The following is a 23258-nucleotide window of genomic DNA, read 5'->3' as shown; positions in this document are numbered from 1 at the left end:
AGAGCTGCATATAGCTCCTCCCCTCTACGTCACTCCCAGTCATTCTCTTGCACCCAACGACTAGATAGGATGTGTGGGAGGACTATGGTGATTATACTTAGTTTTATATCTTCAATCAAAAGTTTGTTATTTTAAAATAGCACCGGAGTGTGTTATTACCTCTCTGGCAGAGTTTGAAGAAGAATCTACCAGAGTTTTGCTATGATTTTAGCCGGAGTAGTTAAGATCATATTGCTGTTCTCGGCCATCTGAGGAGTGAGGTAAACTTCAGATCAGGGGACAGCGGGCAGATGAATCTGCATAGAGGTATGTAGCAGTTTTTATTTTCTGACAATGGAATTGATGAGAAAATCCTGCCATACCGATATAATGTCATGTATGTATACTTTACACTTCAGTATTCTGGGGAATGGTACTTCACTAGAATTACACTGTAAGAAATACATAAAGCTGTTTAATAACTAGAGATTATGTTTAACGTTTTTGCTGGAATGTAAAATCGTTTTCATTTGCTGAGGTACTGTGTGAATAAATGTTTGGGCACTATTTTTCCACTTGGCAGTTGCTTAATCTGTTTTTCTGACAGTTTCTGTTCTCCCTCACTGCTGTGTGTGAGGGGGAGGGGCCGTTTTTTGGCGCTTTTACTATGCATCAAATATTTCAGTCAGCAACTCATTGTATTCCCTGCATGATCCGGTTCATCTCTACAGAGCTCAGGGGTCTTCAAAACTTATTTTGAGGGAGGTAATTTCTCTCAGCAGAGCTGTGAGAATTATAGTTTGACTGAGATAAAAAACGTTTATTCTGTAATTTGTTTCCTGCTTTCAGAATTTGTTATCTTTGCTAATGGGATTAAACCTTTGCTAAAGTTGTGTTGTTTACAAGGATTGAGGCTATAACTGTTTCAATTTATTAATTTTCAACTGTCATAGATCTTCTGTGCTTCTTAACCCCTTAACGACTGAGGACGTGCAGGGTACGTCCTCAGAAAAAAGGCAGTTAATGCCTGAGAACGTACCCTGCACGTCCTCAGTGTGGAAAGCAGCTGGAAGCGATCCTGCTAGCTTCCAGCTGCTTTCCGGTTATTGCAGTGATGCCTCGATATGGAGGCATCCTGCAATAACGTTTGTAAGCCATCCGGTGCAGAGAGAGCCACTCTGTGGCCCTCTCTGCACCGGAGATCGGTGGCTACCGGCGTTGGTGGGTGGGAGCCGGACCGGGAGGCGGGTGGCGGCCATCGATGGCCATGTGGATCTGAAGGGGGGCGGGATCGTGGGCGGGGGTGGCTGGGGGCGCGCGCGCGTGCACGGGAGGGTGGGGGCGGGCGCGTGCACGGGGAGGGAGCGGGTGGGAACCGCTACACTGCAGAAAATGGGGAAATAAAAAATATAATCAAAATAAAATATATACAATGAGCAAGGTGGTGGGGGTTTGTTTGTGGGGGGTTGGGGGAAGCTACACTACAGAAAAAAACAAAAAACCCCAAAAAAAAGCACTTTTTATTGTAAACTGGGTACTGGCAGACAGCTGCCAGTACCCAAGATGGCCCCCAATAAGGCAGAGGGGAGGGTTAGAGAGCGGTTTTGGGGGGGATCAGGGAGGTTGGGGGCTAAGGGGGGGATCCTACACAGTAGCATATGTAAATATGCTAAAAAAAAAATTCATTTTTTTTTTAAAAACTCTTTTATTTTAGTACTGGCAGACTTTCTGCCAGTACTTAAGATGGCGGGGACAATTGTGGGGTGGGGGAGGGAAGGGAGCTGTTTGGGAGGGATCAGGGGGTGGGATGTGTCAGATGGGAGGCTGATCTCTACACTAAAGCTAAAATTAACCCTGCAAGCTCACTACAAACTCCCTAATTAACCCTTTCACTGCTAGCCATAATACACGTGTGAGGCGCAACAGGATTTAGTGGCCTTCTAATTACCAGAAAGCAACGCCAAAGTCATATATGTCTGCTATTTCTGAACAAAGGGGATCCCAGACAAGCATTTACAACCATTTGTGCCATAATTGCACAAGCTGTTTGTAAATGATTTCAGTGAGAAACCTAAAATTGTGAAAAATTTTACGTTTTTTTTAATTTGATCGCATTTGGCGGTGAAATGGTGGCATGAAATATACCAAAATGTGCCTAGATCAATACTTGGGGTTGTCTACTACACTACACTAAAGCTAAAATTAACCCTACAAGCTCCCTAAAAGCTCCCTAATTAACCCCTTAACTGCTGGGCATGATACACTTGTGGTGCGCAGTGGCATTTAGCGGCCTTCTAATTACCAAAAAGCAACGCCAAAGCCATATATGTGTGCTATTTCTGAACAAAGGGGATCCCAGAGAAGAATTTACAACCATTTATGCCATAATTGCACAAGCTGTTTGTAAATGATTTCAGTGAGAAACCTAAAGTTTGTGAAAAAATTCGTGAAAAAGTGAACAATTTTTTGTATTTGATCGCATTTGGCGGTGAAATGGTGGTATGAAATATACCAAAATTGGCCTAGATCAATACTTTGGGATGTCTACTAAAAAAAAATATATACATGTCAAGGGATATTCAGGGATTCCTGAAAGATATCAGTGTTCTAATGTAACTAGCGCTAATTTTGGAAAAAAATGGTTTGGAAATAGCAAAGTGCTACTTGTATTTATGGCCCTATAACTTGCAAAAAAAGCAAAGAACATGTAAACATTGGGTATTTCTAAACTCAGGACAAAATTTAGAAACTATTTAGCATGGGTGTTTTTTGGTGGTTTTAGATATGTAACAGATTTTGGGGGTCAAAGTTAGAAAAAGTGTGTTTTTTTCCATTTTTTCCTCATATTTTATAATTTTTTTTATAGTAAATTATAAGATATGATGAAAATAATGGTATCTTTAGAAAGTCCATTTAATGGCGAGAAAAACGGTATATAATATGTGTGGGTACAGTAAATGAGTAAGAAGAAAATTACAGCTAAACACAAACACTGCAAAAATGTAAAAATAGCCTTGGTCCCAAACGGACAGAAAATGGAAAAGTGCTCTGGTCACTAATGGGTTAAAGGCACAGTACGTTTTAATATTATTCTAATTGAATTGTATTTCCAAGTTGCAAGTTTATTTGCTAGTGTGTTAAACATGTCTGATTCAGAGGATGATACCTGTGTCATGTGTTGCAATGCCAAAGTGGAGCCCAATAGAAATTTATGTACTAACTGTATTGATGCTACTTTAAATAAAAGTCAATCTGTACAAATTGAACAAATTTCACCAAACAACGAGGGGAGAGTTATGCCGACTAACTCGCCTCACGTGTCAGTACCTACATCTCCCGCTCAGAGGGAGGTGCGTGATATTGTAGCGCCGAGTACATCTGGGCGGCCATTACAAATCACATTACAGGATATGGCTACTGTTATGACTGAGGTTTTGGCTAAATTACCAGAACTAAGAGGTAAGCGTGATCACTCTGGGGTGAGAACAGAGTGCGCTGATAATATTAGGGCCATGTCAGACACTGCGTCACAGGTGGCAGAACATGATGACGGAGAACTTCATTCTGTGGGTGACGGTTCTGATCCAAACAGACTGGATTCAGATATTTCAAATTTTAAATTTAAACTGGAAAACCTCCGTGTATTACTAGGGGAGGTGTTAGCGGCTCTGAATGATTGTAACACAGTTGCAATACCAGAGAAAATGTGTAGGTTGGATAAATATTTTGCGGTACCGACGAGTACTGAGGTTTTTCCTATACCTAAGAGACTTACTGAAATTGTTACTAAGGAGTGGGATAGACCCGGTGTGCCGTTCTCACCCCCTCCGATATTTAGAAAAATGTTTCCAATAGACGCCTCCACAAGGGACTTATGGCAAACGGTCCCTAAGGTGGAGGGAGCAGTTTCTACCTTAGCTAAGCGTACCACTATCCCGGTGGAGGATAGCTGTGCTTTTTCAGATCCAATGGATAAAAAGTTAGAGGGTTACCTTAAGAAAATGTTTGTTCAACAAGGTTTTATATTGCAACCCCTTGCATGCATTGCGCCGATCACGGCTGCAGCGGCATTCTGGATTGAGTCTCTGGAAGAGAACATTGGTTCAGCTACTCTGGACGACATTACGGACAGGCTTAGAGTCCTTAAACTAGCTAATTCATTCATTTCGGAGGCCGTAGTACATCTTACTAAACTTACGGCGAAGAATTCAGGATTCGCCATTCAGGCACGCAGGGCGCTGTGGCTAAAATCCTGGTCAGCTGATGTTACTTCTAAGTCTAAATTGCTTAATATACCTTTCAAAGGGCAGACCTTATTCGGGCCCGGGTTGAAAGAGATTATCGCTGACATTACAGGAGGTAAAGGCCATGCCCTGCCTCAGGACAAAGCCAAGACTAGACAGTCTAATTTTCGTTCCTTTCGTAATTTCAAAGCAGGAGCAGCATCAACTTCCTCTGCACCAAAACAGGAAGGAGCTGTTGCTCGCTACAGACAAGGCTGGAAACCTAACCAGTCCTGGAACAAGGGCAAGCAGACTAGGAAACCTGCTGCTGCCCCTAAAACAGCATGAATTGAGGGCCCCCGATCCGGGATCGGATCTAGTGGGGGGCAGACTTTCTCTCTTCGCCCAGGCTTGGGCAAGAGATGTTCAGGATCCCTGGGCGCTAGAGATAATATCTCAGGGATACCTTCTGGACTTCAAATACTCTCCTCCAAGAGAGAGATTTCATCTGTCAAGATTGTCAACAATCCAGACAAAGAAAGAGGCGTTTCTACGCTGCGTACAAGAGCTCTTGTTAATGGGAGTAATCCATCCAGTTCCACGATCGGAACAGGGACAGGGGTTTTACTCAAATCTGTTTGTGGTTCCCAAAAAAGAGGGAACTTTCAGACCAATCCTGGACTTAAAGATCCTAAACAAATTCCTAAGAGTTCCATCGTTCAAGATGGAGACTATTCGGACAATTTTACCTATGATCCAAGAGGGTCAATACATGACCACTGTAGATTTAAAAGATGCTTACCTTCACATACCGATTCACAAAGATCATTATCGGTACCTAAGGTTTGCCTTCCTAGACAGGCATTACCAGTTTGTGGCTCTTCCATTCGGATTGGCTACAGCTCCAAGAATCTTCACAAAGGTTCTGGGTGCTCTTCTGGCGGTACTAAGACCGCGGGGAATCTCGGTAGCTCCATACCTAGACGACATTCTGATACAAGCTTCAAGCTTTCAAACTGCCAAGTCTCATACAGAGTTAGTGCTGGCATTTCTAAGGTCACATGGATGGAAGGTGAACGAAAAGAAAAGTTCTCGTTCCACTCACAAGAGTTCCCTTCCTGGGGACTCTTATAGATTCTGTAGAAATGAAGATTTACCTGACAGAGGACAGGCTAACAAGACTTCAAAGTGCTTGCCGCACCCTTCATTCCATTCAACACCCGTCAGTGGCTCAATGCATGGAGGTAATCGGCTTAATGGTAGCGGCAATGGACATAGTACCCTTTGCACGCTTACACCTCAGACCACTGCAACTGTGCATGCTAAGTCAGTGGAATGGGGATTACTCAGACTTATCCCCTTCTCTGAATCTGGATCAAGAGACCAGAAATTCTCTTCTATGGTGGCTTTCTCGGCCACATCTGTCCAGGGGGATGCCATTCAGCAGACCAGACTGGACAATTGTAACAACAGACGCCAGCCTTCTAGGTTGGGGTGCCGTCTGGAATTCTCTGAAGGCTCAGGGACAATGGAGTCAGGAGGAGAGTCTCCTGCCAATAAACATTCTGGAATTGAGAGCAGTTCTCAATGCCCTCCTGGCTTGGCCCCAGTTGACAACTCGGGGGTTCATCAGGTTTCAGTCGGACAACATCACGACTGTAGCTTACATCAACGATCAGGGAGGGACAAGAAGCTCCCTAGCTATGATGGAAGTATCAAAGATAATTTGCTGGGCAGAGTCTCACTCTTGCCACCTGTCAGCAATCCACATCCCGGGAGTGGAGAACTGGGAGGCGGATTTCTTAAGTCGTCAGACTTTTCATCCGGGGGAGTGGGAACTTCATCCGGAGGTCTTTGCCCAAATACTTCGACGTTGGGGCAAACCAGAGATAGATCTCATGGCGTCTCGACAGAACGCCAAGCTTCCTCGTTACGGGTCCAGATCCAGGGATCCAGGAGCAGTCCTGATAGATGCTCTGACAGCACCTTGGGACTTCAGGATGGCTTACGTGTTTCCACCCTTCCCGTTGCTTCCTCGATTGATTGCCAGAATCAAACAAGAGAGAGCATCAGTGATTCTAATAGCACCTGCGTGGCCACGCAGGACTTGGTATGCAGACCTGGTGGACATGTCATCCTGTCCACCTTGGTCTCTACCTCTGAAACAGGACCTTCTGATACAGGGTCCCTTCAAACATCAAAATCTAACTTCTCTGAAGCTGACTGCTTGGAAATTGAACGCTTGATTTTATCAAGACGTGGATTTTCTGAGTCAGTTATTGATACATTAATACAGGCTAGGAAACCTGTTACCAGAAAGATTTACCATAAGATATGGCGTAAATACCTATATTGGTGTGAATCCAAAGGTTACTCTTGGAGTAAGGTTAGGATTCCTAGGATATTGTCTTTTCTACAAGAAGGTTTAGAAAAGGGTTTATCTGCTAGTTCATTAAAGGGACAGATCTCAGCTCTGTCCATTCTGTTACACAAACGTCTGTCAGAAGTTCCTGACGTCCAGGCTTTTTGTCAGGCTTTGGCCAGAATTAAGCCTGTGTTTAAAACTGTTGCTCCACCATGGAGTTTAAACCTTGTTCTTAATGTTTTACAGGGCGTTCCGTTTGAACCCCTTCATTCCATTGATATAAAGTTGTTATCTTGGAAAGTTCTATTTTTAATGGCTATTTCCTCGGCTCGAAGAGTCTCTGAATTATCAGCCTTACATTGTGATTCTCCTTATTTGATTTTTCATTCGGATAAGGTAGTCCTGCGTACTAAACCTGGGTTCTTACCTAAGGTAGTTACTAACAGGAATATCAATCAAGAGATTGTTGTTCCTTCTTTATGCCCAAATCCTTCTTCAAAGAAGGAACGTCTACTGCACAACCTGGATGTAGTCCGTGCTCTAAAATTTTACTTACAGGCAACTAAGGAATTTCGACAAACGTCTTCTCTGTTTGTCATTTACTCTGGGCAGAGGAGAGGTCAAAAAGCTTCCGCTACCTCTCTTTCTTTTTGGCTTCGTAGCATAATTCGTTTAGCTTATGAGACTGCTGGACAGCAGCCTCCTGAAAGAATTACAGCTCATTCTACTAGAGCTGTGGCTTCCACTTGGGCCTTCAAGAATGAGGCCTCTGTTGAACAGATTTGCAAGGCTGCAACTTGGTCTTCGCTTCATACTTTTTCCAAATTTTACAAATTTGACACTTTTGCTTCATCGGAGGCTATTTTTGGGAGAAAGGTTCTTCAGGCAGTGGTTCCTTCTGTATAAAGAGCCTGCCTATCCCTCCCGTCATCCGTGTACTTTTGCTTTGGTATTGGTATCCCAGAAGTAATGATGACCCGTGGACTGATCACACTTAACAGAAGAAAACATAATTTATGCTTACCTGATAAATTCCTTTCTTCTGTAGTGTGATCAGTCCACGGCCCGCCCTGTTTTTAAGGCAGGTAAATATTTTTTAATTTATACTCCAGTCACCACTTCACCCTTGGCTTTTCCTTTCTCGTTGGTCCTTGGTCGAATGACTGGGAGTGACGTAGAGGGGAGGAGCTATATGCAGCTCTGCTGGGTGAATCCTCTTGCACTTCCTGTTGGGGAGGAGTAATATCCCAGAAGTAATGATGACCCGTGGACTGATCACACTACAGAAGAAAGGAATTTATCAGGTAAGCATAAATTATGTTTTTTTGACTTGGGATGGAACAAAAACACACCAAAAAAGGGGTTACTTTTAAAATTTAAAGAGACAGTAACACTTTTTGTGTAAATTTTTATTAAATATACTCCTAAGGCAATGGCCGTTAAGGAGTCTGACATTGATCAATCTATTCCACAAATTTTTTTTCCTTTAGTGTCCAACAAAATTTTTATGGCCCACATGCAGTGCCTTGCGCTTCCTTTCACACTCCACACGGAATTACGATGCATTATGTTTTTCTCACAAGGTAGGAAACATCTCTAGAGCAAATTGATTGATTCAGTAGATCAAAATCACTGGTGACTTGGTGGGTAAGCAAGCAGCCTACCAGATGGAAGGCTAGCAGTTTGCATCCAGCCGCTGTCGCCAGGTTTTTATCCAAATGGTTTCTCCCTGTTGCTGATGGTGGAAAATACTTTGGGATTATCTGACTGAGAATTATCAGAATCGGATGAAAAATATCTTAATTCCTGAGATTTTTTTTTTCTTTTTTATTTTTAGCTTGTACACCTCCATTTATTTTTTTGGGAGGTTTTAGCTGCCCTGAGTGACACTACAGGTGTAATCTACCTAAAAGATGTTTCCCATAGCCAACTCGGTTAAGGAGACTTGGCAAATAGTCCCCAAGGTGGAAGGAGCTGTTTCCACCTTAGCTAAGAGAACTACTATACCCATAGAGGATAGTTGTGCTTTCAAAGATCCTATGGCTAAAAGATTTGAGGGGTTACTTAAAAAGGTGTATGTACACCAGGGCTTGCAATGACAGCCAGCTGTGTGCATTACTACCGTTTCTAGTGCGGCGGCATATTATGTTGATGCGTTGCCTGAGGTTATTAGGACATAAACTTCCCGGATGAATCCTGGAGAGGATAAAGCTATTAAATTGACTAATTCCTTTATTACGGATGCTTCCCTTCAAGTTATCAATCTGGGAGCAAAGATTTCAGGTGTCTCTATTCTAGCTCGCAGAACCTTAGGGTTAAAACCTTGGTCTGCGGATGTGTCCTCTAGGGCTATGCTTATAGCAACTCCTTCCAAGGGAAGATCTTGTTTGGACATGGCTTCACGGAGATTATCTCTGATATCACGGGAGATAGGGGGCATCTTCTCCCTCAAGATAAGAGAAACAAATAAAAAGGACAGGGTATTTTCGTTCCTTTCGAGTTTTCAAGGGAAAATTCTTCCTCTTCCTCTTCCGCCTCCAAGCAGGAACAGTCTATACTTTCTTGGAGACCCGATCAGTCTTGGAATAAGGGAAAACAATCCAAGAAGTCTACTATTGAACCAGAGACAGTGTGAAGGGCCTGACCCCGATCCTGGACCGTATCTTGCAGGGGGCAGACTTTTCTTCTTCGCTTAGGCTTGGGTTCGAGATGTTCAGGATCCCTGGGCAGTAGAAATAGTGTCCCAGGGATACAATCTAGAGCTGTGTTCTTACACTGTGTAGGAGTACTCTCCGACCTGGGAGTGAGGTTTCCTGTTCCAATACGGGAACAGGGTCTAGATTTTGTTTAAATCTGTTTGTGGTTCCCAAAAAAGGGGAAACATTCAGGCCAAATTTTAGATCTTAAGAGTCTAAACAAATTTCTTAAAGTACCGTCCTTCACGATGGAGACTATTTGTTTCATTTTCCCTTTGATCAAAGAGGGTTAGTTTATGACAACAGTGGATTTAAAGGAAGCGTACCTGAATGTTCCCATTTGCAGGGATCATCACTAGTTTCTAAGGTTTGCCTTTCTAGCCAAACTCTTCTAATTTGTGGATCTTCCTTTCGGTCTTGCCACTGCTCCCAGGATTTTCACAAAGGGTCTGGGATCGCTGTTAGCGGTGCTCCGGTTTCAGGACATTATAGTGGCACTCTATCTGGATGACATACAGTCCAGGCGTCATCCTTGCAACAAACTAGATCCAATCATGGACATTGTTATCCTTCCTGCGCTCTCCCGGGTGGAAGGTAAAATTGCAAAGGCGTTTCTTAGTCCCTTTCTTAGGAATTATAATAGTTTCCCTATCAATGAGAATTTTTCTGACAGAAGTCAGGAAATCAAAGATTATCGATACTTGTTTAGCGCTTCAGTCGGTTTTTCGGCCATCGGAGGCCCAGTGCAACGGATCAGAGATTATGCAGATTTGTCTCCTTGAATACTACTGGCGCAGGATACGAGGGATTTTCTTTAATGGTGGTTGTTCTCTGGATCATTTTCCCAGGGAACCTGGTTTCACAGACCATCTTGGTTGATTGTGACAACAGTCACCAGCCTGCTAGGGTGGGGAGCAGTCTAAGGTTCCCTAAAGACTCAGGGAGTTTGGACTCAGTCAGAGCCTGTTCTTCCTATAGAGATCCTGGAGCTGAGAGCGATCTTCAACGCTCTTCCGGCCAGGCCCCAGTTGGCTTCGGTCAAGTCTATCAGGTTCCAGTTGGACAACATAACTCCACCTGGAAGTGTTCTCCAGTCTGATTTTAAAGTAAGGTCAGTCTGAATCAGATCTCGACAAGATGCCGAACCGATGGATGCTCTGGCGGTTCCTTGGACCTTCAGTCTAGCATACCTCTTTCCTTAGTTTGCAAATCAAGCAGGAAAGGGCATCGGTGATCCTTGCTCCTGCTTGGCCTTGCAGGGATTGGTATGCAGTTCTGGTGGACATGTCATCACTGCCACCTTGGAGACTTCCGTTAAGGAAGGACCTTCTAATCAAGGGCTCTTCCTTCACCCACATCTTATTTTTCTCAAGCTGACTGCTCGGAGATTGAACGCTTAATTTCATCCAAGTGGGGTTTTTCTGACTTGGTCATAGAGTCCATGATTCAGGCTTGTAAGCCTGTAACTAGAAGGATTTACCATGAGAAAGGGTGTAAATATCTCTATTCGTGTGAATCCAAAGGCTAATCATGGAGTAGTGTTGGGATTCCTAGAATTTTCTTTTCTTTTACAAGATATGACGAGTCCACGGATTTCATCCTTACCTATGGGATATCGCCTGCTGGTCAGCAGGAGGAGGCAAAGAGCACCACAGCAGAGCTGTATATAAAGCTCCTCCCTTCCCTCCCACCCCAGTCATTCTCTTTGCCTGTGTTAGTGATAGGAAGAGGTAAAGTGAGGTGTTAGTTTAGATTCTTCATTCAAGAGTTTATTATTTTTAAATGGTGCCAGTGTGTACTATTTTACTCAGGGGTACAGCTACAGGCTTTTCAGCAAGATTCTACAATTCTCTCTGGGACTTCCAGTCTCTGTGCTGCCCTGCTGAAAATGGTCTTAGCAGATATTATCTAAGACCCCATTTGTTCCCACAGATTCCTGGAGGAGAAGAAAGGCCTCTGGCAGTGTGGGAGAAGTCATGCTGTTACTCAGCATTGAGGTATGTGCAGTCTGTTATGTTCTGTGACACCTATTAACTCAGAAAAGACTGTTCGTCTTTCCTCTGTAAGCTGGCTCTTCTGTCCAATGTCTGTGTCCTACTTTACACGGTATTGAAGGGCTGCTATCATTATTTGGCCTATTGTTGGGACTGCATAATGTTATATGGGGTTTTGTTATTGGGATACATTCTCTTTTTAACCCTTTCACGATTGGGCTGACGCTGATCAGGGGAATAGCACTGCTCTAGTATGGCCCCAGCAGGGTTGTTTACAACAGCAGATCTGGAGTTGATGTTTAAAGGGGACTGGCTTATGTTTAGTTTTTTTTGGTCACTTTTGTTTTGTCTAAAATTATCCCGGCGGCTCCATTTTACTTTGCAATGCACTGTACTGAACCGCCCGGGAGTTTCGAATTGATACGCCCACGATGGGCGGGGCATTCGTTTGCTCGCTGGGAGAAGCTGTGCAGTGTGTTCCTGGGAGTCTGACAGTGTACTTGACTCCGGTGTTTGTCTGGACCGCGTGGGTGGTAGATAAACACCAGCGGTTTTAGACACTTTTTTTGCTCGGGTTGCCGTTGTCACTGAGTCATAGGGAGCAGGTAGTGTGGTGAGGTGCTTATTTTAAAGTGTACAGTTAGTGTTAAAATTTAGTTAACTTCACTGGGATATGTAAGACCCGGTTCTTTTTCTCCAGAGACAGTTATAAAAAGTTTTGTACAGTGTGCAGGACAATTTTTTTTTTTTTTTTTTTTTAAAGGCACAGTTGTTTTTTGTTTTGCGAACGGCTCTGTTACATATTTTCAAATTCTGTATGTAAAGAGTGTATACATAATTAAATACTACGACCAATACCATTTTTATCATTGGGTGGGCTTAATGCCAGTACTTGTTCCATGTGTTTAAATGCCAATGTGGAACCCCCTGTTACTTTTTGTCCCTCATGCACTGAGAGGGCATTGCAATGTAGAGAGCAGATTTTCTTTAACAAAGATATATCTAAAGATGTTTCTCAGACTGAGATTCAGGGTATGCCACAACTTTCTCCCCAAGCATCACAACCTTTAACGCCCACTCAAGCGATGCAGTGTTCAACTGCGTCCACTTCTTTCACTCTGCAGGATATGGCTGCAGATATGTCATCTACTCTTACAGAAGTTTTGTCTAAGTTGCCAGTTCTACAAGGCAAACGCAGTAGGACATAGACCCATGTGGTCCCTGCGACTTCTGATGCTTTGATGACTATCTCCGATGTACCCTCCCAGGGATCTGAATTGGGGGGTAGGGAGGCCTTGTCTGAGGGGGAAACTTTCTGACTCAGGTAGTACATTACCCCAGACAGATTCGGAAGTGATGTCTTTCAGGTTTAAGCTTGAACACCTCTGCCTGTTACTACGGGAGGTTTTGATGACTCTGGACGACACTGACTCTATTGTGGTCGCTCCAGAGAAATTGTGTAAGATGGACAGATACTTGGAGGTCCTTCTTATTCTGATGTTTTTCCGGTTCCTATGAGATTTTCGGAAATTATTGCTAGGGAATGGGAAAGACCGGGTATCCCGTTCTCCCCTTCCCCTATGTTTAAGAAAATGTACCCTATAGCTGACACCGTGCGGTATTCTTGGCAGACGAACCCTAAGGTGGAGGGTGCTATCTCTACCCTGGCTAAGCGTACAACTATTCCTATTGAGGACAGTTGTGCTTTCAAAGACCCCATGGATAAGAAGTTGGAGTGTCTTCTCAAAAACTTTGTTCATCAAGGATTTCTTTTGCAACCGACGGCCTGCATTGTAACAGTCACAACTGCGGCAGCTTTTTGGTTTGATGCTCTGGAAGAGTCCCGTAGGACTGAGACTTCTTTAGAGGAAATACAGGATAGAATTAAGGTCCTTAAGCTGGCTAATTCTTTTATTACGGATGCTTCTTTTCAGATAGCCAAATTGTCGGCTAAGAATGCAGGATTCGCCATACTTGCACGAAGAGCTTTATGGTTAAAGTCTTGGTCTGCGGATGTCTCCTCAAAATCTAAGCTATTGGCTATTCCCTTCAAGGGAAAGACCCTGTTCGGGCCGGACTTGAAGGAGATCATTTCTGATATTACGGGAGGTAAAGGTCACCTTCTCCCTCTAGATAAAACATCTAAGCAAAGGGGACGACAGAGTAATTTTCGTTCCTTTCAAAACTTCCAGGGAATCCCCTCTTCCACTAAACAGGAAGGGAATTATCCTCGAGCCAAGCTCACCTGGAGACCCAACCAGGCTTGGAACAAGGGTAAACACCCGAAGAAGCCCGCTGCTGCTCCCAAGACAGCATGAAGGGGCGGCCCCCAAACCGGGACCAGATCTAGTAGAGGGCAGAATTTCTCTCTTTGTCCAGGCTTGGATAAGAGACGTTCATGATCCCTGGACACTGGAAATCGTGTCTCAAGGGTACCAGTTGGAGTTCAAAAATTCCTTCCCAAGGGGAAGGTTTCTTCTTTCACGATTGTCTGTAGACCAGATAAAGAGAGAGGCGTTCTTACGTTGTGTTAAAGACCCCTCCACTATGGGAGTAATTTGTCCTGTTCCAACAGGGGCAGGGGTTTTTACTCAAATCTTTTCTTTTACAAGATATGACGAGTCCACGGATTTCATCCTTATGGCATATCGACTCCTGGTCAGCAGGAGGAGGCAAAGAGCACCACAGCAGAGCTGTATATATAGCTCCTCCCTTCCCTCCCACCCCAGTCATTCTCTTTGCCTGTGTTAGTGATAGGAGAGTGAGGTGTTATAGTTTCTTCAATCAAGAGCTTATTATTTTTAAAGTAGTGCCACAGTGTGCTACTTTGTTCTGGTGTTTAGCCTAGACCAAATCAGTCTCTTCAGTGCAAAAAGAGAAGCATTTGGTGGCTTCAAAGCAATGGGAACTTGTGGGACATTATTCTCACTGCGCCTTCCATGGATCGTATGCTGCCCTTTTAGAGGAAAAATCTGAGAGATCTTACTCAGTGTTTTTCCTTGTTATCCTCAGGTCCATGTTAGCAGTAGGACTTCACACGCCTGGGAGCTGCCTTTGCTGTCTGCATTTGGATGTAAGTGCCATTTTAATTTCCTGGCATAGAAGAATAGAAATGGGCTCAGATGACATTGGCCACTCTCATTGTGGATAACAGCCCTTAGTGAGAAGGGCTCCTTATTCAGGTATATGATTTCTCCTTCCTGGGAGACAAGTCTAGGCAGCTGTATTTTAATTCCCCTGGGGTTCCCCTGGTAATTTTTTCCCAGTGGTTGCATATGAGAGCAATACCAACCGGTTGATTCTGTGTATTGTTAACCGCTTTTCTCCCTAGGTAATGGAGAGGGTACTTGCGGTTATACTGTGGTTATTGGGGCATTTGGTTACATCTCCCGGCGGTTAAGATGGTGACCGGGAGATGTCTGTGTAAGGTACTGTATACGCCCACGAAGGGCGGTCCTTGGGGACGCTTTGACTTTACGCTTTTTTTTTTTTTCCCGGGTCATTTCATTTTAACATGACGCAGGGAGGTGTCTATTGTGCCTATGTCTGTGATGTGGGACAATATATTTACGTGAGAATGTATGCTCTTCCGGCGGTTCCCTAAGTCTTCCTTGCCGCCCGGGAGTTGTCCGTTACGTCTCCGCCCAGGAGGGGCCTTTTTTAGGACGCCATTTACTTGGCGTGTTCAGTATTTTTCTCGACAGTGTCATTAAAACCAATACCGACCGGGAGATAGGTTGTATTCTTAGTGTGCAGAGACAAGTTTCCCTACTGTAGGCTTACTTGACGACACATTTTAGATATCAAGAGTCTAAACAAGTTTCTCAGAGTTCCATCCTTCAAGATGGAGACTATTCGGACAATTCTTCCATTGATCCAGGAAGGTCAATATATGACTACCGTGGACTTAAAGGATGCATATCTTCATATTCCTATCCACAGAGATCACAAGTTCCTGAGGTTTGCCCTTCTGGACAAACATTTTCTATTTGTGGCCCTTCCGTTCGGACTGGCCACGGCACCCAGAATCTACAAGGGTTCTAGGGTCTGTGCTGGCGGTTCTCAGGCCGCAGGGCATTGCAGTGGCGCCTTATCTGGAAGATATTCTGATCCAGACGTTGTCTTATCAACTGACTAAGTCTCATACCGACATTGTTCTCTCCTTTTTTTTAAGGACTCATGGATGGAAGGTGAATCTAGAAAAGAGTTCTCTAATTCCACAGACAAGGGTTCCTTTCCTGGGAACTCTAATAGACTCTTTATCCAGGAAGATCTTTTGGCCTCAGTTGGCTTCGGCCAAATTCATCTGTTTTCAGTCGGACAACATCACGACTGTGGCTTACATCAATCATTAGGGAGGAACAAGGAGTTACTTAGCGATGACAGAAGTATTCAAGATAATTCGGTGGGCGGAGGCTCACACTTGTTATCTGTCAGCAATCTACATCCCAGGGGTAGTCAACTGGGAAGCGGATTTTTTTTTTTTTTTTAATAAATATTTTTATTGAGGTTTGAATATAAGGCATACAAACAATCTATGACATTTGAGAAATATACATAAAATATGCTGCAAAACATGAATATAACAGTTTATGCTCAATTAAGTAGACATATCTCTCGTTCGTATGGAATCATCTATCAACAGCCAAATATAAAAAAGAAAAAGGCACATTTTCAGTCCAATCGCAAGAGAAATTTAGTAATAAAGCCTATGGAAACACCTCATTTTAAAGGGTAAAGGGGGGTATATCAATTACATACTAGTAGTGAACGCGTTGAAATTAAAGTAAGGGTATCATATGGGATCTGTGTCCCTAAGTCTAACCAGTAGCGGGGGTGGGGTATGTTTTATGGCCACATCAAAAATACCCATTATAATTAAAACCAGGTTGGACTATGTCAAAATAATGTTGAAGTTACTGAGACCTAGTATTTGCCATACAGTACACATATTTAGTTGAGTATAGCATTAAACTACAACTTGGTAAGATATTGGCTAGAATGTCGACTTCCAACAATCATAGTTTAAGTATCGCTAGACTGTTAGATCTATTAGACAATGATTCACAGCTACAGCAAAACCTACACATCGGGGTTTTATTTTCCACTGGGACCAGTATATAAAAAAATGTTTAGAAAATAAGGGGCTAAAAAATATATATGTAGAATATAACAGTGTATCTTATGTCTAAGGACCACTATAGTAGTGTGTGCGAAGCGGATTTTTTGAGCAGACGTTTCATCCGGGAGAATGGGATCTTCATCCGGAGGCCTTGCCACCCTGATTCTCAGATGGAGCTTATGGCATTTCGTCGGAATACCAAGCTCCCGAGATACGAATCCAGGTACAGGAATTCTCTGGCCGAACGGATAGATGCCTTGGCAGTGCCTTGGTCATTCAACCTAGCTTATGTTTCCATCGTTTGCTCTCCTTCCCCGGGTGATTGCTTGGATCAAACAGGAGAAGACTTCGGTGATCCTCATCGCTCCTGCGAGTCCTCGCAGGACTTGGTATACCGATCTGGTGGACATGGCCTCTCTGTCACCGTGGAAGATTCCATTGAGACAGGACCTTTTCCATCATCCGAATCTAGTTTCTCTGCAGCTGACTGCTTGGAGATTGAACGCTTGATTTTATCTAAGCGAGGGTTCTCTGATTCGGTCATTGATACTTTGTTTCAGGCACGTAAGCCTGTTACTAGAAAGATTTACCATAAGATATGGCGTAAATATCTTTATTGGTGCGAATCCAAGGGCTACTCATGGAGTAGGGTTAGGATTCCCAGGATTTTATCTTTTCTCCATGAAGGATTGAAGAAAGGGTTGTCGGCAAGTTCCTTAAAGGGACAGATTTCTGCTTTGTCTATTTTGCTACACAAACGTCTGGCAGATGTTCCAGATGTTCAATTTTTTTTCTCAGGCTCTGACTAGAATCAGCCCTGTGTTTAGACCAATTGCTCCTCCTTGGAGTTTGAATTTAGTTCTTAATGTTCTTCAAGGGGTTCCGTTTGAACCTATGCATTCCATAGATATTAAGTGGTTATCTTGGAACGTTTTATTTCTGCTTACTATTTCTACTGCTCGCAGAGTTTCTGAGCTTTCAGCCTTACAAAGTGATTCTCCTTATCTTATTTTCCATTCTGATAAGGTGGTGTTACGTACTAAACCTGGTTTCCTTCCTAAGGTTGTTTCTAATAAGAATATTAATTAGGAAATTGTTGTTCCTTCCTTGTGTCCTAATCTTCCTAAGAAGTAGCGTCTGTTACATAACTTGGACGTGGTCCGTGCCCTGAATTGTTACTTGCAGGCGACTAAAGAATTTCGTCAATCATCTTCATTATTTGTTGTTTTTTCCGGAAAACGTAGGGGTCAGAAAGCTTCGGCTACCTCCCTTTCTTTTTTGCTGAAGAGTATCATCCGTTTTGCATATGAGACTGCTGGACAGCAGTCTCCTGAAAGAATTACGGCTCATTCTACTAGGGCGGTGGCTTCCTCATGGGCATTTAAAAATGATGCTTTTGTTGAACAGATTTGCAAGGCTCCAACTTTTTCCAAATTTGATACTTTTGCCTCGTCCGAGGCTGTTTTTAAGAGAGGTTCTTCAAGCAGTGGTGCCTTCCGTTTAGGTTCCTGTCTTGTCCCTCCCTTTCATCCGTGTCCTATAGCTTTGGTATTGTATCCCATAAGTAAGGATGAACTCCGTAGACTCGTCATATCTTGTAAAAGAAAATTTATGCTTACCTGATAAATTTGTTTCTTTTACGATATGACGAGTCCACGGCCCACCCTTTCATTTTCTAAGACAGGTCTTTATTTTTGTTCAACTTCAGTCACCTCTGCACCTTGGCTTTTCCTTTCTCTTCCTAACTTCGGTCAAATGACTGGAGTGGGAGGGAAGGGATGAGCTATATATACAGCTCTGCTGTGGTGCTCTTTGCCGCCTCCTGCTAACCAGGAGGCGATATCCCATAAGTAAGGATGAAATCCGTGGACTCGTCATATCGTAAAAGAAATAAATTTATCAGGTAAGCATAAATTTCCTTTTTTCTCCAAGTCGGTTTGGAGAAAGGACTGAAGGGTCAAATCTCGGCCTTATCTCTTTTCTTTCGCAAACGTCTGGCGGCTGTCCCAGATGTACAATCATTTTGTCAGACCTTGGTCAGGATTAGGCCTGTGTTCAGACCAGTTACTCCTCCTTGGAGTCTGATTTTAGTTCTTCAAGGAACTTCATTTGAGCCTATGCATGCCTTAGATATTAAGTTATCTTATTTTTCATTCAGATAAGGTAGTTTTATGTACTAAATTAGGATTTCTTCCTAAGATTGTTTCCGATTGGAACATTAATCAGGAGATTGTTGTTCTTTCCTGGTGTCCTAATCCTCCTCAGAAGGATCGACTTCTGTACAATTTAGTCGTGGTCCGTGTTTTCAATTTTTGCTTGCAGGCGACTAAGAACTTTCGTCAGTCTTCTGTGTTCTTTCTCTGGATAACGTAAGGGACAGAAAGCTACGGCTTCTTCTCTTCCTTTTTGACTGAAGTGTTTCATATGTTTTTACATGTGAGACTGTTGGAAAGCAGCCTCCAGAGAGGGTTACGGCTCATTCCACGAGGGCTGTCGCTTCCTCATGGGCATTCAAGAATGAAGCTTCTGTGGAACGATTTGCAAGGCTGCAACTTTGTCCTCTATTCACATTTTTTCAAGGTTCTACAAGTTTGACACTTGTCTCGGCTGAGGCCACTTTTGGGAGAAAGGTTCTTCAAGCAGTGGTGCCTTCCGTTTAGGTTCCCTGTCTTGTCCCTCCCGTATCATCTGTGTACTTTAGCTTGGGTATTGAATCCCATTAGTAATTAAGATGATCGTGTCATAAAAAAGAAAATTTATGCTTACCTGATAAATTTATTTCTTTTTTGACACGATGAGTCCACGGCCCGCCCTGTGTTTTTAGACAGGTTGTGGGTTATTGTAAACTTCAGACACCTCTGCACCTTGTCTTTTCCTTTCTCTTCCTAAATTCGGTCGAATGACTGGAGTGGGAGGGAAGGGAGGAGCTATTTAACAGCTCTGCTGTGGTGCTCTTTGCCTCCTGCTGACCAGGAGGTGAATATCCCATTAGTAATTAAGATGATCCGTGGCCTCATCGTGTCAAAAAAGAAATACATTTATCAGGTAAGCAAAAATGTTCTTTTTGTGTTCCATTAGGCATACCTTTTAAAAAGGTAATCATTTTTCCTATCTAGTTTAATGGAAATAAAGCACTACTTCATAGAACTTTCACATGGCATCTCTTTCTCATCTATTAAAAAGATACATTTAAAAAAAAAAAACACACACCTAAAAGTAAATTGTAATGTTTTGTTTTTGTCATAGATGAGTTATATGCCATGTAAAAGTAGTGCCTTTGTTCAGTTGACTGTCCTCTGCTTATGAATCTTTTTTTTTTTTTTTTTTTTTTTTAATTCCCCCTCTATAGATTAAGGAAGGAAAACAAGCGAAGCAGAAGTGTCAGCAGGTCAAGATCACTGTCAAAGTCTAGATCCCGATCTCGTTCTCCTAGAAGACAGTATGTGATCAGCCTTTTTATTTTGCTAGTACACCTTTTTGTATTTTCTCATGTTATGCTTTTAGATAGCAAGATCCTTGAAATCAGGTTTTCAGGGGGTCGTGTTCTAAAAAAGTTAGCTGCTTTTTTTTTTCCCTCCATGTCATCACTGCACTGCTGTGTCCAGTTAGGGAATAATGTTTAGCAAATTTTAGGCTTTTTATTACAGGAAAAGTGCCAGGGTTAATTTTTAAAGATATATGAAACCCCAAATGTTGGTAGGCTCTTTGCTGAAAGGTTTATCTATGTAAGCTCAGGAGCAGCAAAGGATAACAAAGAGAAGGAAGCAAATTAAATAGAAGTAAATTGGAAAGTTGTTTAAAATTGTATTCTCTATCTGAATCATGACTTTCTAATTATGACTTTAGTGTCCTTTTAAAGGCGTTCTTCCTTTCGTTGAACACATGAACTCTGCTTTCAATTCTTAACGTTCAGCTGTGCGTACTATTGTAGTGTTCTGGTTTGTTTTTATTGTGTTAACTCTTAATAGTCCTCAAGTAAATAAATAAAGTACACTAAACAAATAGTCATACAGGGTTACAAAAAGTTGTTTAAATATCCTCTGATCATTTAAAGGGACTATAAATGCAAACTTTTTTTTTTTTTAATCATTAATAATTAGTAGTAAAGATAGTTTTAAACAACTTTCCAGTTTTTCTATTATCTGATTTGCTGTGTTTTCTGTTGGTATCCTTTTGTTGAAAAGCACACCTTGGTAGGCTAAAGAACAGTACACTACTGGGAGCTAGCTGCACATCTGTCTCCTTGTTATTCAGCTAGATCCTAGTAGTGCATTTTTGCTCCTTCACCATAGGATACCAAGATGATTAAGCACATTTGATAAAAGAAAATTGGGAAATTTGTATCGTCTATCTGAATGATAGAAGAAAATTTTTGTTTTGTGTACCTTTTAAGAAAACTTAGTCGCTTCTCTTTATAGCATAGTCTATTGTCATATTGCTCCTCCTCTTATGCTGTTTGTATTCAAAGAAACATACCATACATGAAACCCATGATTCAGATAGAGCATGCAGTTTAAAAAAAAAACAAAAAAAAAAAAACTTCTACTCTCACATTTTCTAAAGCAGGTAGGTAAGCTCAGTAGCATCTACATGGCAGCAGTGTTGCAAGAATGTTAAAGGGACACTGAACCCACATTTTTTCTTTCATGATTCAGATAGTGCATGCAATTTCTCCAACATAGGTGTGTCCGGTCCACGGCGTCATCCTTACTTGTGGGATATTCTCTTCCCCAACAGGAAATGGCAAAGAGCCCAGCAAAGCTGGTCACATGATCCCTCCTAGGCTCCGCCTACCCCAGTCATTCTCTTTGCCGTTGTACAGGCAACATCTCCACGGAGATGGCTTAGAGTTTTTTAGTGTTTAACTGTAGTTTTTTCATTATTCAATCAAGAGTTTGTTATTTTCAAATAGTGCTGGTACGTACTATTTACTCAGAAACAGAAAAGAGATGAAGAATTCTGTTTGTATGAGGAAAATGATTTTAGCAACCGTAACTAAAATCCATGGCTGTTCCACACAGGACTGTTGAGAGCAATTAACTTCAGTTGGGGGAACAGTTTGCAGTCTCTTGCTGCTTGAGGTATGACACATTCTAACAAGACGATGTAATGCTGGAAGCTGTCATTTTCCCTATGGGATCCGGTAAGCCATGTTTATTACGATTGTAAATAAGGGCTTCACAAGGGCTTATTTAAACTGTAGACTTTTTCTGGGCTAAATCGATTGATTATTAACACATATTTAGCCTTGAGGAATCATTTTATCTGGGTATTTTGATATAATAATATCGGCACAAGGCTTTAAGACGCTGTGGTGAAATTTGGTGAATTTTGAACAATTCCTTCATGTTTTTTCGCAATTGCAGTAATAAAGTGTGTTCAGTTTAAAATTTAAAGTGACAGTAACGGTTTTATTTTAAAACGTTTTTTGTACTTTCTGATCAAGTTTATGCCTGTTTATCATGTCTGAACTACCAGATAGACTGTGTTCTGAATGTGGGGAAGCCAGAATTCCTATTCATTTAAATAAATGTGATTTATGTGATAATGACAATGATGCCCAAGATGATTCCTCAAGTGAGGGGAGTAAGCATGGTACTGCATCATTCCCTCCTTCGTCTACACGAGTCTTGCCCACTCAGGAGGCCCCTAGTACATCTAGCGCGCCAATACTCCTTACTATGCAACAATTAACGGCTGTAATGGATAATTCTGTCAAAAACATTTTAGCCAAAATGAACCCTTGTCAGCGTAAGCGTGGCTGCTCTGTTTTAGTTACTGAAGAGCATGACGACGCTGATATTAATATCTCTGAAGGGCCCCTAACCCAATCTGAGGGGGCCAGGGAGGTTTTGTCTGAGGGAGAAATTACTGATTTAGGGAACATTTCTCAGCAGGCTGAATCTGATGTGATTACATTTAAATTTAAATTGGAACATCTCCGCATTTTGCTTAAGGAGGTATTATCCACTCTGGATGATTGTGAAAATTTAGTCATCCCAGAGAAACTATGTAAAATGGACAAGTTCCTAGAGGTGCCGGGGCTCCCAGAAGCTTTTCCTATACCCAAGCGGGTGGCGGACATTGTTAATAAAGAATGGGAAAGGCCCGGTATTCCTTTCGTCCCTCCCCCCATATTTAAAAAATTGTTTCCTATGGTCGACCCCAGAAAGGACTTATGGCAGTCAGTCCCCAAGGTCGAGGGAGCGGTTTCTACTTTAAACAAACGCACCACTATTCCAATAGAGGATAGTTGTGCTTTCAAAGATCCTATGGATAAAAAATTAGAAGGTTTGCTTAAAAAGATGTTTGTTCAGCAGGGTTACCTTCTACAACCCATTTCATGCATTGTCCCTGTCACTACTGCCGCATATTTCTGGTTTGATGAACTGCTTAAGGTGCTCGATAGTGACTCTCCTCCTTATGAGGAGATTATGGACAGAATCAATGCTCTCAAATTGGCTAATTCTTTCACTCTAGACGCCTCTTTGCAACTGGCTAAGTTAGCGGCTAAGAACTCTGGGTTTGCTATTGTGGCGCGCAGAGCGCTTTGGTTGAAATCTTGGTCGGCTGATGCGTCTTCCAAGAACAAGCTACTAAACATTCCTTTCAAGGGGAAAACGTTGTTTGGTCCTGACTTGAAAGAGATTATCTCTGATATCACTGGGGGTAAGGGCCACGCCCTTCCTCAGGATCGGCCTTTCAAGGCAAAAAATAGACCTAATTTTCGTCCCTTTCGTAAAAACGGACCAGCCCAAGGTGCTACGTCCTCTAAGCAAGAGGGTAATACTTCTCAGGCCAAGCCAGCTTGGAGACCAATGCAAGGCTGGAACAAGGGAAAGCAGGCCAAGAAACCTGCCACTGCTACCAAGACAGCAT

The 23258-nt window shown here is 42.5% G+C and overlaps 1 protein-coding gene across 2 annotated transcripts in view; it reads left to right on the top strand.

Annotated features, from left to right (window-relative positions):
• Window positions 1-23258, top strand: part of CCNL1 (cyclin L1) — an 83400-nt gene that overhangs the window by 49505 nt on the left and 10637 nt on the right. For both annotated transcript variants that reach the window (XM_053710084.1, XM_053710083.1), the window contains one exon: window positions 19729-19818. In XM_053710084.1, coding sequence (XP_053566059.1) covers window positions 19729-19818 — 90 coding nt within the window. The remainder of the gene's footprint in view (window positions 1-19728; window positions 19819-23258) is intronic.

Source organism: Bombina bombina, chromosome 4, assembly GCF_027579735.1.
Source record: "Bombina bombina isolate aBomBom1 chromosome 4, aBomBom1.pri, whole genome shotgun sequence".
Lineage (NCBI taxonomy): Eukaryota > Metazoa > Chordata > Amphibia > Anura > Bombinatoridae > Bombina > Bombina bombina.
Note: the sequence above shows the minus strand (reverse complement) of the source record. Positions and strands in the feature narration are given on the sequence as shown.